General features: G+C 42.0%; 1 protein-coding gene across 7 annotated transcripts in view; it reads right to left on the bottom strand.

The window, feature by feature from the left end:
• Window positions 1-13,797, bottom strand: part of cacna1bb (calcium channel, voltage-dependent, N type, alpha 1B subunit, b) — a 170,999-nt gene that overhangs the window by 23,305 nt on the left and 133,897 nt on the right. For all 7 annotated transcript variants that reach the window (XR_008830252.1, XM_056402913.1, XM_056402910.1 and 4 more), the window contains 11 exons: window positions 13,539-13,699; window positions 13,212-13,349; window positions 11,641-11,842; window positions 10,904-11,068; window positions 8,898-9,008; window positions 6,850-6,933; window positions 4,730-4,846; window positions 3,723-3,788; window positions 1,980-2,071; window positions 1,685-1,835; window positions 692-819 (listed from right to left, as the gene is read on the bottom strand). Coding sequence is in view for 6 of the 7 variants with exons in the window: in XM_056402913.1 (XP_056258888.1) it covers window positions 692-819; window positions 1,685-1,835; window positions 1,980-2,071; window positions 3,723-3,788; window positions 4,730-4,846; window positions 6,850-6,933; window positions 8,898-9,008; window positions 10,904-11,068; window positions 11,641-11,842; window positions 13,212-13,349; window positions 13,539-13,699 (1,415 nt within the window). In the remaining variant the exon portion in view is untranslated. The remainder of the gene's footprint in view (window positions 1-691; window positions 820-1,684; window positions 1,836-1,979; window positions 2,072-3,722; window positions 3,789-4,729; window positions 4,847-6,849; window positions 6,934-8,897; window positions 9,009-10,903; window positions 11,069-11,640; window positions 11,843-13,211; window positions 13,350-13,538; window positions 13,700-13,797) is intronic.

The raw sequence follows: 13,797 nt of genomic DNA, 5'->3' as shown, positions 1-13,797 counted from the left end.
TGAGTTAAAGCACTTGGAAATGTGCTGAAAGTTACTGTAGACACCTCTGAGAGCAGCTCGTTTATATTCAAGAGTATAAATAATAATTCCTCCCCCATTATGTCTGTTAGGTGATGGCAATTTCACATCTCACACCTCTCCTGGAGTCCTGAGTCACTGACAAGGCTCCTGCGAAGCCTTCGTTAAAACTTAATGAGCCTTACATAATCTGAGACAGATTACGCCTCACACCGTCTCACTCAAAACTTGCATTGTGCTTTAGTCACAAGTTAAACAGTGTGGGTGTAAGGGGCAGAGAGGGCGCTGACATAAACCTGTATTCCCTTGTTGGAGGCACAGGAATCGTTTCTCTTCACACCACTGTGACAGACTGAGGAGCTTTGGAGCTTAGCGGCGAGGAGGGCTGAGTGGACGCCAAGCGGAACGCTGGATTTACATGCATCAGTCCGGCCGACAGGGGAGCTCGTCACCAGCCTCAGCCTACACTCCGGGCTCAGGCTTTATGTCATTCACCCACTGCTCCTAAAATGGGATTTTTCCACTTCCACGTCACAGAGTCATCCTGCTGGAACTCAGAAACTGCTCTGAGAGTTTCGTGTTTCCTCGCCCTCCCTCTCTTTCAAAATCTACCCCCCCCCTCCCATTTCAACACAATTGTACTAGTCAGAGGTCATGCGGCCACAGCACCTACCAGGCAGCGGGGTCGTACTCCGCCCACACACGGATGAATTCATCAAGGTGATGAGGCCCCAAAATGGAGGCGTCCCTGGTCAGGTACTCAAAGTTGTCCATGATGACAGCGACAAAGAGGTTCAGCATCTGGTGAATGAAAACAAAGATTTTAGTCTGAATAGAAAGATTAGAAGATTAGTGAAGAGAAGATCTCCATTGATTGACAACGTTACTCAATACTTAATAATAATAATAATTATAAGATTGTATAATTGAGATTATGTAATTTCCATTTAAAGGACCATATTGGTGGTTTAGCCCTGTTCACCATGTTGTCTGCACTGGTTCATTTCCTACATGTGATATGCATTTTATCAGAACTGACCCCATTTGCAACTCCACTGAACCAAAATCATAACATAACACCACTTTGCTGTTGTTGGCAACCATTCATCAATAATCTCTTTTCTTAATCTTATGGGTTTAATTCAAAAACCAACCATGAACTCATCTGTTTATTTTCATTACTAGATTATAAATATGTGTCAACATTGCATTAAAAAATCAGTAACACAAATATCTAGGTGATCTGATTAAAAATTCCATTTACAGAGTAAACACTCAGTGGTTTAACAGAGTTTGTTTAGAGGATTTCCTCACATTATCAGCAGCTCATTTGCATTTTCTTCCAATTCTTCTCTTTACTTTCTCTAACTGGCAACATTTTCTGAGTCATGCGCGTTGCAAGATGTCCCTATTTACTGTGAATTACAAACAGGCTCTTTTCACAGCTGGAAACATAACTTTTGGATTCATGGGGTGTGAACTGGGGTGAAAATAAGTTCAAACCATGTTTAAGTTTGCTCTCCTTTTTAAATAAAAATGTTGTTTTTAGATCATTAAAAAAAAAGAAGATGAGAATTAGTAACAAAGCTCTAACTTCCAGCAAGTAGTTGACAGGCTGAAACGAACTGCTGGACGGGACGAGTCTCTGTTTTTTCTTCATACTGACCAGGAAGGAACAGAGGAAGATGAAGGAGACAAAGTAGAAGTAGGCAAAGTCACTTCCACACTCCTTCCCTAGAGTTCCTGAGAGCTTGTCACACGGTCTGTTACTGAGACACGATAACATGATCTCATGCCACGCCTCGCCTGTCGCACTCCTGCAACACACACACAGATCACAGTAAAACTACGCGCACGTGTGCACGAAGAGTGGAGGCAAACACTGCTCAACCATCTGCGATATCAGCAGTTACTGGATTATTTGTGGTAAAAGGCGTTTTGGAGTATAGAAGGAGGATTACCTGAAGAGAAGCGTCAGGGCCTGGAAAAAGGTCTGGAAGTTGTTGTGGTGATTTATGGCGGTGTCCTCATTCAGCTCGATGTTTCCAAACACCTGAGAAAGCAGCACAGTTACCTCACATGAGAGATTTCTATTTGTCTTTTTTTTTTTTTCTCCCACGACTTTTCACTGATATCAAGACGGCAAAGCTCAGTGGGGAATACAGGATGTCACATACATACTTCCTGTGCACCAATCAGGATTTTGCACCTTTTGAACCAGACTCTGATGACAGTTACTCAGTTGTTTTGTTGTCCACCCTCCTGATGAAGCAGATTATCAGAGTTTTTGACGATAAAACTCTTGATAAATAATAGTGTTAGGAATAATATTTTTTTTCAGACTCTGACTGTTGATCTGACCCTGACTATCTAATGTTTCCATTGGTTTCAGACCTGAACAAACTGAATCCAACGGGTGAGAGGCCCGAGCCTGAATCCGAACCACATCGTTTCATTCAATTAAACCTTATCTTATGAAGTTTTTTTTTTTTTTTTCCATTTTCTTGATTTGTTTTTCTCCACAGTAAACTATGTGTATATTGAATTTACTCCGGCTTCCTGCCACAATCCAAAGACATGAAGGTTGAGGTTAAGTGGTGACTCTAAATTGCCTGTGGGTGTGAATGTGAGTGTGAATAGACTGGTGACCAGTTCAGGGTGAACGCCGCCCTCACCCAATGTCAGCTGGGATTGGCTCCAGCCCCCCCATGACCCCATAAGAATAAGCGGTATGGATAATGGATGGATAGATGGATGGATAGATAGTGGATCCTACTATGAGTCCAGTAAAACAACCAGAGGCCTTTTTTGAAATATTCATTTGCCCCTTGGCATGTCCATCCTGCTGGCCTATAAACGCTGGCTGCTGGACCCAGGAGACCTGACAGCAGTCAAATATGAATGTAGCATCTTGACCCTGTACAGGAACAGCAACCGGTTACTTCTTCAGCACTAACACCATAATCTCACATACACTTTGAGGGGAATAAGGACTAGGCGATCCTTTATATATATATTGCCTCCACTAAATCAAATATCTGTACAATATTATGCAATTCATGTGACGTGTACTTGGTTTGTGAAGCTTATGAATATAATTTTTTTTTACTAAGCCTCAGTCTCAGGATACAATACGAACACACAACAACAGCACAAACTAGGACCTCACAAAGGAACTGGATCAACCGCTGACTGACAAAAACTGTTGTGTTGGATTGATATTGTGCAGATGTGACTCATACTTTCCTCCTTTTTTTAAATGTCTCTGGAGAGGAGAGGGGCTCACTTTGTGCAGGCTGCATATTTCTGAGCCCATCCACAGACTCACCCTTCTTTCACTTCAATATAACTGACAGATATGAGAGGGGCTCTGATCTTCTCATCTAACTTTCAAACGTCTTACCGCTCGCTGATCCTAGATGCTGAGGATTATGTACGACCACTACTAATGATAGTTGTCTTGCAGTAGGTGTAAAAAAAAAAAAAAAACTAACAGGAGATCGCAGGCGATGTCACTCATGCACAGTCCGTACACACCCCCACAGTCCTGAGACGAGGTCTCATCAGCCAAAACAGTTAAAGGGGTACCTTTGGGCGAGTTCCACGGGTTTTCAGGTTATTGAGAAATGCGACATTTCTAGGAGGCATCCATTATAGATGATTACATTCAGACTCGCTTTAGTGCAGCTGATGTGCCCACTCACCTGCATTCCAATGATGGCATAGATGAAGAAGAGCATGGCGATGAGCAGGCAGACATACGGCAGAGCCTGAAAACAAACATGTAAACACAGCTTAAAGACACTCGGAGCACAAACAGATACACGTCACCACACATTTCTACACAGTCACTCCTCTCTCTCTCTCTCTCTCTCTCTCTCTCTCTCTCCTCTGTCTCACACACGCACAGTTATTGTAAGCATTGGACATACACAAAACCCTTTGAGCATGTTTTTTGATCTCTCTCTCTTTCTCTGCACACACACACACCACACACACACACACACACACACACACACACACACACACACACACACCACACACACACAAAGCTGATTCTCCACAGAGTACTAGCGCCGGTGTAAGATTTTACAGTCGTATTTAAGAAACAGAGCAGTCAACCTGACCTGCAGGGTCGATTGTTTCAACCAGCTATTTATATCTCTGCGAGGAGGAGGTGAGCATTTGTTGTAATTAAATAGCCACCTTTTAACAATCTGCAGCTACTGTCCATTTTCATTGGGCTTAAAAGCTCTCACCACCGACATTAAAGCTGCTACAAATTCCCTCAGCTGCGCCCCAGCGCTCCGCATTTAACTCAACTTGTCCCAGGGGATTTAGAGAGCAAACCAGCACTGTGTGAAAATCCGAACTGCTGTCTGCTGAGAGCTATTTAGTTCGATTTTAACACTAACAGAGGAACTCGGCAGCGTGTCTCTGCCGGCTTTCAAGCCTTCTATCACACTATTTCTATTCTGCGTGATATCCATTTATTCAACTATAAATCTAACAATAAAACTATACATTTGTGTAATTTCTTTCTGTAAAACGCCTGCTACATAAAAGCAGTTTACTTACTCACTCAACATGTTTTATATACTTACCCAGAGGCACACACTGTAAGTTGGCATGTTTGGGTCACTGTGTGTGTTTGTGTGTGTGTGTGTGTGTGTGTGTGTGTGTGTGTGTGTGTGTGTGCGTGTCTCATCACCTTGAAGGACTGAACGAAGGTCCACAGCAGGATGCGGATGGTGTAGCCCTGCCGCAGCAGCTTGATGAGACGAGCAGCTCTGAACAGCCTCAGAAAACTCAGGTTGATCATCTTGTCCTGGGAGAGAAAACAGGGACGTATTACACCCAAAATTACAACATTTTGCCTCTTTAGCCCCACTGGGTCTCTTATGACCAGTAGCTTATACTGGCTAATGCTAGTAAACTTTATATATAGTAGATGTTGCTGTGGAAGTGACAAAACTCAGACAGTCTGCTAACTTCAGGAATCTTTTGTACGTGTGTGACTGTTACTTACTCTTCAGCTTCATTTAAATGAATCTCATAGAATTATTGGTATAAATAATCAAAGTGAATTCGGTTGGTTATTTAATACAAATTAGCAAGAAAGTAACAAAAACCAAAACCAAAAACCGAAATACAACAGGAATGAAATTGGCTGAAATCGGCCTGTTCATACAAAATGTGTCACAGACTCTGATTTTTTCATCTGACTCTCCTCAGTTCCCTAAATCCAAGCAGCACAGATGGCAAAGACTAGATTACTAGTGTAAAAATCTGTGTTTTTGCTTTACTTCAACTATTTCAATTGACTTGCACTGTAAAAATGTCAGTTTGAACGAGTGAGTATGACAAGTACAACACATTACTAACAAGTACAAAACATGCCACTGGATGAGACAAAGTAATCTAGTTGAGATCCAAACCTTGTTTATACTGGTGCACTGATCTGACGAACAACAGAAAGTGCAGGGACTGGAGACTAAACCGCTTTTTCTTTGCAGTGTATATTTTCACGTCAGATCTTATGCAACTCAAATTGCTCCAGATGATGATGTCGTTGTTCAAGCAGACATTTCTAACAGTTTTATAGGTCTCCTTCTTTTATATCATGTCACACTGAGGATTCAGTAGGTAGACACTTCAAACTAAGACTGCGGGAGAGAACAACACACACTGACGGGGGAAATTACAAAAATCAGCGGCCAACAAGAAAAGCCACTTACCGTCTAGAGGTGTCAGATGTGACAGAGTGAGGGCACAGGCGCCAGGAAAGACACAGCAGAAGATGGAAACAGCAAAAGAAGGGGGGAAAAAAAACCAGAGAGAGAAAGCGAGAGAGAAGAGACAGAAAGGAGAACTAATGATCACATAAAGAGAGTGAGACAGACTTTGCCACACAGAAAGCTACAGTTCCCAGCCTCAGTCCTCTGTCTCCGTAATCAAATGCCTATGTCTATTTGTCTTCTGCTGTAATTCAATAGAAGAAACTAAATGCTCCGAACTGTAATGGCAGTAATGCTCCTCCTGTTGCCCTGCGTCTGCCTTTGTTTCATGTATTGATTCTCAGGATTTCATATTTCTGCTCTTGGTTTGCTCGGCTGAGCTTGTGATTTGAGGACTGAGAGCACGAGAGCAAAGCATGACTTCTACATCCATGATTTGAAGCTGCAACACTTTGGTCAGATATGAAAAAAAAAAAAAAGGCCCATCAATAATGAAGACAACAGCATGTAAATTAGTGTGTGAATAATTAGTCAAGTAATTGCTTATGTCAGTGAGTCAACTGCCAAAAAAATGCAATTTTCATTTCAATCGACCATTTCTATAACTGGACAGCAGTGAGGGTTTGCTGCATTTGTATCACTGTAATTTGAAGATCTTTGGTTTTTAAACTGTTGGTCGAATAAAACAAGGAACATGAGGATGTCAGCTGAGACTCAACAACAACATGTGATGGGCATTTTTCACTCTCTCTGACTTTTTATAGACTAAACAATTCATCAATCAAAAAAACAATACAAAGACTAAACGATAATGAAAATAATAATTACTTGCCAACCCAATGTAAATGTTCATTATAAAAGTAACTATTGCATATGAACTACATCCCAACTTCATACATCATCACAGTTCTCCTGACTCTACTTCCTGTATCACAGCATGCTGCCCTGCTATTGTCTCAACCACTGCTGCAGCCCAGAGCATGCACTGAGACTGACACTCATATTCACAGTGACACACGGGAGACTGGTTGGTTTAATGGCACCGAGGACACCAACCATCGGAGGGGGGAGGGGGGCCATGATGATCGCTTACCTTAATCTCTGTGACCAAGATGTCGGTGATGCTTCCAAGCACAGTCACAAAGTCAAACACGTTCCACGCTGCTTTCAGGTAGTTCTACAAGACACAGACGACACAGAGATCAGACAGGACAGAGGGAATTCATTCACACTTTAAAATGTTCAGCGTTTTCTTTTTTATATCTTTAATACTTTTTGTAATGAAACAGGGGGATCCACCATGTTTTCAACCCTTATCATCTTTCAAACTTTCAACAGGTCACCACTTTTTATTTTCAATCCTACTAGCTGAGCTTTTTTTTGTACATCTTATACTCACAAAACATTGAGAGTTAATTAGAGAGCCAGTAAAATGCAAACAAGACAAGACAAATCCAGAGGCTTCACTCACTTTGTCTTAAAATATGGTCAGATCTTAAGTTACAATAACGAACAAACTCAAGCTATTTTAATTAATTAACAAATCATTGCTTCGTTCTTGTCCATATTGAATAAATCATTAAAACATTCACGGTTGGAAAAAGTTCATCAGTCGGCAGTCACACAAACTTTCTATAAATGGAGATGACTTAGTTCTGTAGGGAGTGACTGCCCAGCTGATACAACTCCGAAAGCTCAACCCAGAATGATCAGTGAGGTTAAAAAAAAAGTAAAGGATTCATTGGAGATGGTTAACATCTCTGTCCATGAGTCTATCATATGCCAATCAGGGTGTATGTCTGTGCAGCAGCATGGAGCATTATGTCCATGGCAGGACACCAGGGAGGAAGCTGCTGCTCTCTAACAAAACCACTTTACTGAGCTCTGAAGTTTGCCAAAGAACAGGTTGACACTCCACAACACTACTGGGAAAATGTTTTGTGGACTGGTGAAACTACGGTTGAATTTTTTGGGAAAAACACACAGCACTGCCATCGGTGAAAGAAAGGCAGGAGGGAGCACCGTGATTGGTTCTTTGCTGCCTCTGGGTCTGGGCAGCTCGACATCATCAAGGGGGGAAATGAATCCTCAAGCTTCCATACTTTTTCTCGCCACTGCAACTCTTTTTGTGAGAACAGGTTCATACAACCGCTGCAGGAAGTAAACTTTAACATGACATAATTCTGCTAATTTAAATGCACAGTTAAAGTCTATGTATAAGGTCAAATATATACCTCACCAAGGGCAATGTAGATATGCAGAAGTTGCAGCGATGTACGAACATGTTCCCAAAGAATGAAGAAAAAAAAAAAAACTGTTCTAACGACCTCTAGGGCACAAAATTCTATATGTGCATAGACAACACACACAAATGTTGAAACAGTCCCTGCATAAACCAACTGCTGAGCCGCCGCCTGCAGCCCGGATCCCCTCAGACTGGTCAATCATCCAGCTCCTGAGGACAGAGGCTGCTGCCAGGCCCTGCAGCTGCAGTCTGAAGAGATGCAGCAGCTCACTGTCGATACCAGCAGATGCAAACCCATTCGTCTGGGCTTAACAGCTAAACAGGTGGAGGTAAGTGGTGTGTGAGAAAAGCTATTTAATAAATGGGCCTCGTAAATGGAACGGAGCCAGAGATGAAATGCCTCGCTGGAGGCCAGACGGCCCCATGTTGAGAGAAGATTTATTCTTTTTGCGCACTCTTCCTTTCGTCCCCTTTTTTTGTTACTAGTTCACCCTCCTCATTCCTGAATTTGAAACTTTAAATTATTATTTTGCACCTTTTAATTGGTGTTTTTAACAAGTTTAACACCCTCTAATTTTTTCTTTATGTAACCCTTAAAAATAAAATCACAAGAAACACCCATCCAAGTTTCTCATAGTGTGACTGTCTGTCTGTAACGGCTGACAGACCAAATCTCAAAAATCTTACAAATGATTTCAACATTCAAAAGGATTTGATCAATGGAGGACTCGGGCACAGTTACAGCTGTTAAACGCAGTCGCCCTCAGACCGATATTTCTGGCTGTTTTGCATATTGAAAGGGAGATTTTCTTTCATGTGTGTGAACAGAAACACAACAGTGAATAATTGTCTAGTGTTTACAGAGTGCCGCGCAGCATATGGTGTTGACAGCTCACCAGTGGACCGAAGGCAATAATCTTGAGGACGCACTCCAGTGTGAAGAGGGCTGTGAAGACGATGTTTAAGTATTTCAGCATGGACTCGTAGAGGTCTGGAGCTCCGTAGAACTGGGAACAAAAGGAGAAACACACGCTGAACATATGTTGAAAGATAATAGGGAAGAAGTATCTTGGACAGATCAGATATGACACTCGCACTACGAGTGTAAATGTAACCAAGAAGCATTACGGACAACTTTGTGTTTTATTGCTAAGATGCAGAACGTTTGGATGTGTAGCAGGATGTTTAAAAGGTGTCTAAATGCATCTGTCAATCCCAGCTGCAGATATAAATTCTAATCCTGTCACTATCAGTGGGGGACCGTGTCCTGCCACTGCCATAACGGCAGGTGATTGTGACGCTGAAACTGTCTGGGTCTGTGTGTGTTTCTGCTGCCGTGTATCTGTGTTAGTTTCTGTTCGTTAGCCCTCATCCACTTTTAGTCACTCAGGAATTCATGTGTCACAGGAAGAAGGAAAATATAACATGGAAATGCAAACAATACTGACAGACACAGTATATGCTGGATTAAAGCTTGTGGCTCACTGGGCGCACTGATGCTGAGCAGCGCTCCAGACAGCAGCTGAGGAAGAAACTTTAAAGAAAGTCGTGAACTTATGTTCCTTTTTTTCCACATGAAAGGTTGCTGATTAGATTTGTTTCTCTTCTCTGAGTCTGTATTTTTATTGTCTGAGTGAATGTTCCCTCTGATAACTCTCCATCACAGTCCTGGATATGAGCTAGTTAGCTAGTTGTTAGTTAGCTAAACATTTCACACACAAACGTTTGGCTACTTCTTTTCTTCTGGTGTTTTTGGCAGGTGACAAACAGCTTTAGGTTTGTTACTGTCACCTTCTCTTGTGGAGTTTTAGTTCATTTTGTTTGAAATATCTCATTTAAAAACTAATCCCGGTGAAAAGGGATTTCTTATCTGGCTACTGGAGCCACACATGTGGCTGAGCTTCAGTGAAAACTCCTGGAGGCTACTGTACCAGGTCAAGAAACATCCATACACAAAATTGTTGTTATAGTTTTTAAACTCTGTTTTCGTACAGTTTAAACAAATGAGATATAGTGCATTAATCAGTGAGCTTTAGAGGTAAGAAGATTTAGTTACAGAGCCAGATTAGCGGTTTCCCTGTTTGCCAGTCTCCAGCTTCTGGCTGTAGCTTCACATTTAAAGGACAGATATGAGAGTGGTGTTCATCTTCTCCCTTCTCCAGCTACCAGAGAGAGATTAAACACATTTCCCAAAATGTCGAACTTCCTTCAAACAGTATATATGAGCAGCCTTTCAAAGTGCTGACGGACAGACAAAAATACAGTAGACAAAGATCTATGGATCACAGCACAGTGCTGTTTCTTAAAGTCACCTAATAGTACAGCATAAATAAATAAATACAGGTTAGTCAGTAGTTCAAATTTTTCTTGACTGCTCCACTCTTCTTGCTGCCTGATTTAAAACGACATAGGATACTGTGATAATAATCTAACCTGACAAAAAAAAGTAAACTCGAAACGGCCTTGGATAATGTAGAAGTTGTTTTCACTCGTGGAGCTCCTCCCCGTCACCAGCGTTACACACTGGCTCTTTCATTCCCTCACAGATTTTTTCCTCTGAGTAGATGAATAAAGGAACTGCCAAGACACGAGCTCTTCTCCCTGAGAGCAGCAGGCAGTGTTTGGCAGAAGTGTTGGCTGTGGTGCTGTTTGATTTTTAATTGTTGACCATGTCTCAAGGCCAGACCACTGCGGCTGTTGTAATTGCATCTCCGCCTTTAGAACTAAATTATTAAATAGTTCAGATTTATGGAAACAGTTTCTTGCAATCCCTTTTTAATATTTCAGCAGTGTGTTGTATCACACTGGGAACTGAATGAGTATCACTGCACTACTTTATTTTGGCTGAGAAGCATCTGAGAAGAATCGGTGCTTTGCCTCATTAGCAGGAGGAATCACTGACCTTCATCATCAGCACGACAGTGTTGAGGGCGATTAAAGTCATGATGGCGTACTCGAACGGAGGCGACACCACAAATTTCCACATCTTGTACTGGAAGGACTGTTTGTTCTCTGGCATGTATCTCGTCAGCGGTTTGGCGTTGATGGCAAAGTCGATACAAGCTCTCTGTTGGATGAAAAAGCAAAACAAAAACAGACTGTGTATGAGTCCTCTCACACCTTTCATCAAAGAAGAAAAAAAGCGCTGGAAATTACGTCTAATAACATAAAAGACAGCTGGCAAGCCACCAGAGGATTGTCTAAACATTTTGTAATATCAAAAGATGAGCTGCTCTTTGATCACCAGCCAATACTTTACAGACAAAAAAATAAAAAAAATAAAAAACAGCATGATTTGAACAAAGTCCCTGTGAAGTGGAGATGAAGAGAGCAGGCAAGATAAACCCCACTGCTTTCCTTTTTAGGACTTTATTACTTTATTCTGTTTGAGGGAATTGTAAGTCTTGTCAGATATAATTTGCCTGCAAGTGATATTTAGAAGTGGATCAGCATTTGCTCTGATTTCTAATGAAGACAACATTTGTGATGGATGAGAAAAACATTTTCAGAAGCTACTACTTCTTCAGAGATAATCAGTGTGTGTTATGGTTGCATGTAGGGTAGGGGAAGGGGGGGGGCCTCATTGTTTTCCAAGAGAAAAAAAAACCCAAGAAACTACGCCTCTTTCCACTCTCCCACCTCGTTCTTCTCCAGGCTACACTCCGACATGGCCTTGTCTCCCTGCTCCTGAAAGGTTATGATGATCAAAGCCACAAATATGTTGACGAAGAAGAAGGGGAACACCACGAAGTAGACCACATAGAAGATGGATGTCTCCATGCGGAAGCCCGGGCTGGGGCCCTGATCCTCGTAGGTAGCATCCACAGAGTGCTTCAGGACCCTGAAAAGAAGGGAGAGGGACACCTGATGAGAGATTCACAGGCAACCGACCCTGTAAAAAATACACACCAGAGTAAACGCGGAGTGATGCCTGGTACAAATATCTGTAGAGATTCAGTGAATTCAGGTCCTTCCTCTGTTCTCTTCCTGGAGGGGACATATCCCTCTACGTTTATTTTGTCAGACTTTTACAAAAATATTTCCATAACACTTCAATTAGAGAGTTACAGAGCTCCATATTTTCCATTTCCAGGCACAGTCAGGAGCCCTGCACGCCTTGAGCAGAGGATATGGCGGTGTACTTTCTCCAAGTCTACCCTTACACACTGGCAGATCATTACAGGTGTCAACGAGAGCCAGAGGAGAGAGAGCTCTCCTGCTGTTGGAATCAGCAAGTACTTTATGGCACAGACTTGTTGAGCTCTGTCTGTACACTTTCCGTAAGCGGGTTTATAGTTTGTTGCTGCGAGTGAAGCACTTTGTAACTTTTGGAAAGTGCTCGCCAAGAAAACATGACAGTGGTGAATTTGAATTACCATGACTGTCACTGAAGCCATTTCAGATTTTTGTTATTAAACATGTCAGAATAAAAGTACTTCACTCTAATTATAGAAAAAGCATAAGATATAACTTTTGTCAAGTGTTTGTAGAAAGCAAAGTATAATTTCTTAATTTTCCCAAACTGTTAAATACTGTCTATCTTAATGTAAACTTCAGTTGTGGTCACCGTGTTATTGTGCTGTCACTACTTGTTTAGAAGTGTGTGACTGTAGACGATCATGACAGGCTCACTCAGTTTAACAATTTACAATGAATGAGATAAGCAAACGGGCCATCAACGGCCCTCGACAGAGATGATGATGATGATGATGATGTTGATGAATATGCTCATGGTGCTTAAGCTCAGGCACAGAGAGGCAGACTGAAGCCAGGGATGCAATGGGCCCTGATTGCGTCTTTAGAGGACACACAGTAATTAAGGCTGGTAGAAATCAGCTGGGTTTAATCTGCACGGTGCTGTCTGCCTGCAGGTGTGCCGACTGTGTTTCAAGACAAATCAGTGAAGGAAATTCAAACATGGAAAAGATTAGATAATTCAACAATGCTTCAAATACTCAAGCATTGATTATCAGCTACAAATTGTAAAATGGCCTCTTGACTCTCATTCTTTACTTTCATTCCTTACACACACACACACACACACACACACACACACACACACACACACACATATATACATACACATACATATATATGGTTCATATTCAGGTTGGAAACCACTGTGTGTACAGCTGACTTAATGTGTTTTTTTTATGCATGAAAGGTGCTGTCCACATAAAGTGACGTGGAGGTCGACAGTCCGGACTTACAATGGCCAGCCCTCTCCGGTGGAGACAGTAAAGAGCGTCAGGAAGGCCCAGAGAACGTTATCGTAGTGGAATTCGTACTTCTTCCACTCTCTGGGCTGAGCTGCTACGTCATCCCTGTCGTAGTCCAGAAACTGACCCCTGAGAGAGAGAGACGCATGGAGAGACAGTCTCAGGCGAAATGTCACACGAAATACGATCAAAAGGCGTGAAGGAGACAAAATGTGAAATACAGGAACCAGGAAGTTAAAATAAAAGAGGAAAAAAGCAACTAAGAGTGTTTAACAAGTGGAATGAGCGGATTAACAAGGGTGGGTTTGGATGACATACCTGCAGTCTTTCTCCAGATCCTTGGACTCATCGGTGCAGTAGAAGAATTTGCCCTTAAACAGCTGCACGGCGATAACAGCGAAGATGAACATGAAGAGGATATAGACGATGAGGATGTTGAGGACGTTCTTCAGAGAGTTTACAACACAGTCAAACACGGCCTGAAAAAAATATTTATACACAAACAAACACACACACACTCAATACACGTACATATCTGCACAGGGTTCTGAGGAGAATACACTGATGCACATTCAGA

Source organism: Seriola aureovittata, chromosome 18 (assembly GCF_021018895.1).
Source record: "Seriola aureovittata isolate HTS-2021-v1 ecotype China chromosome 18, ASM2101889v1, whole genome shotgun sequence".
NCBI lineage: Eukaryota > Metazoa > Chordata > Actinopteri > Carangiformes > Carangidae > Seriola > Seriola aureovittata.
Note: the sequence above shows the minus strand (reverse complement) of the source record. Positions and strands in the feature narration are given on the sequence as shown.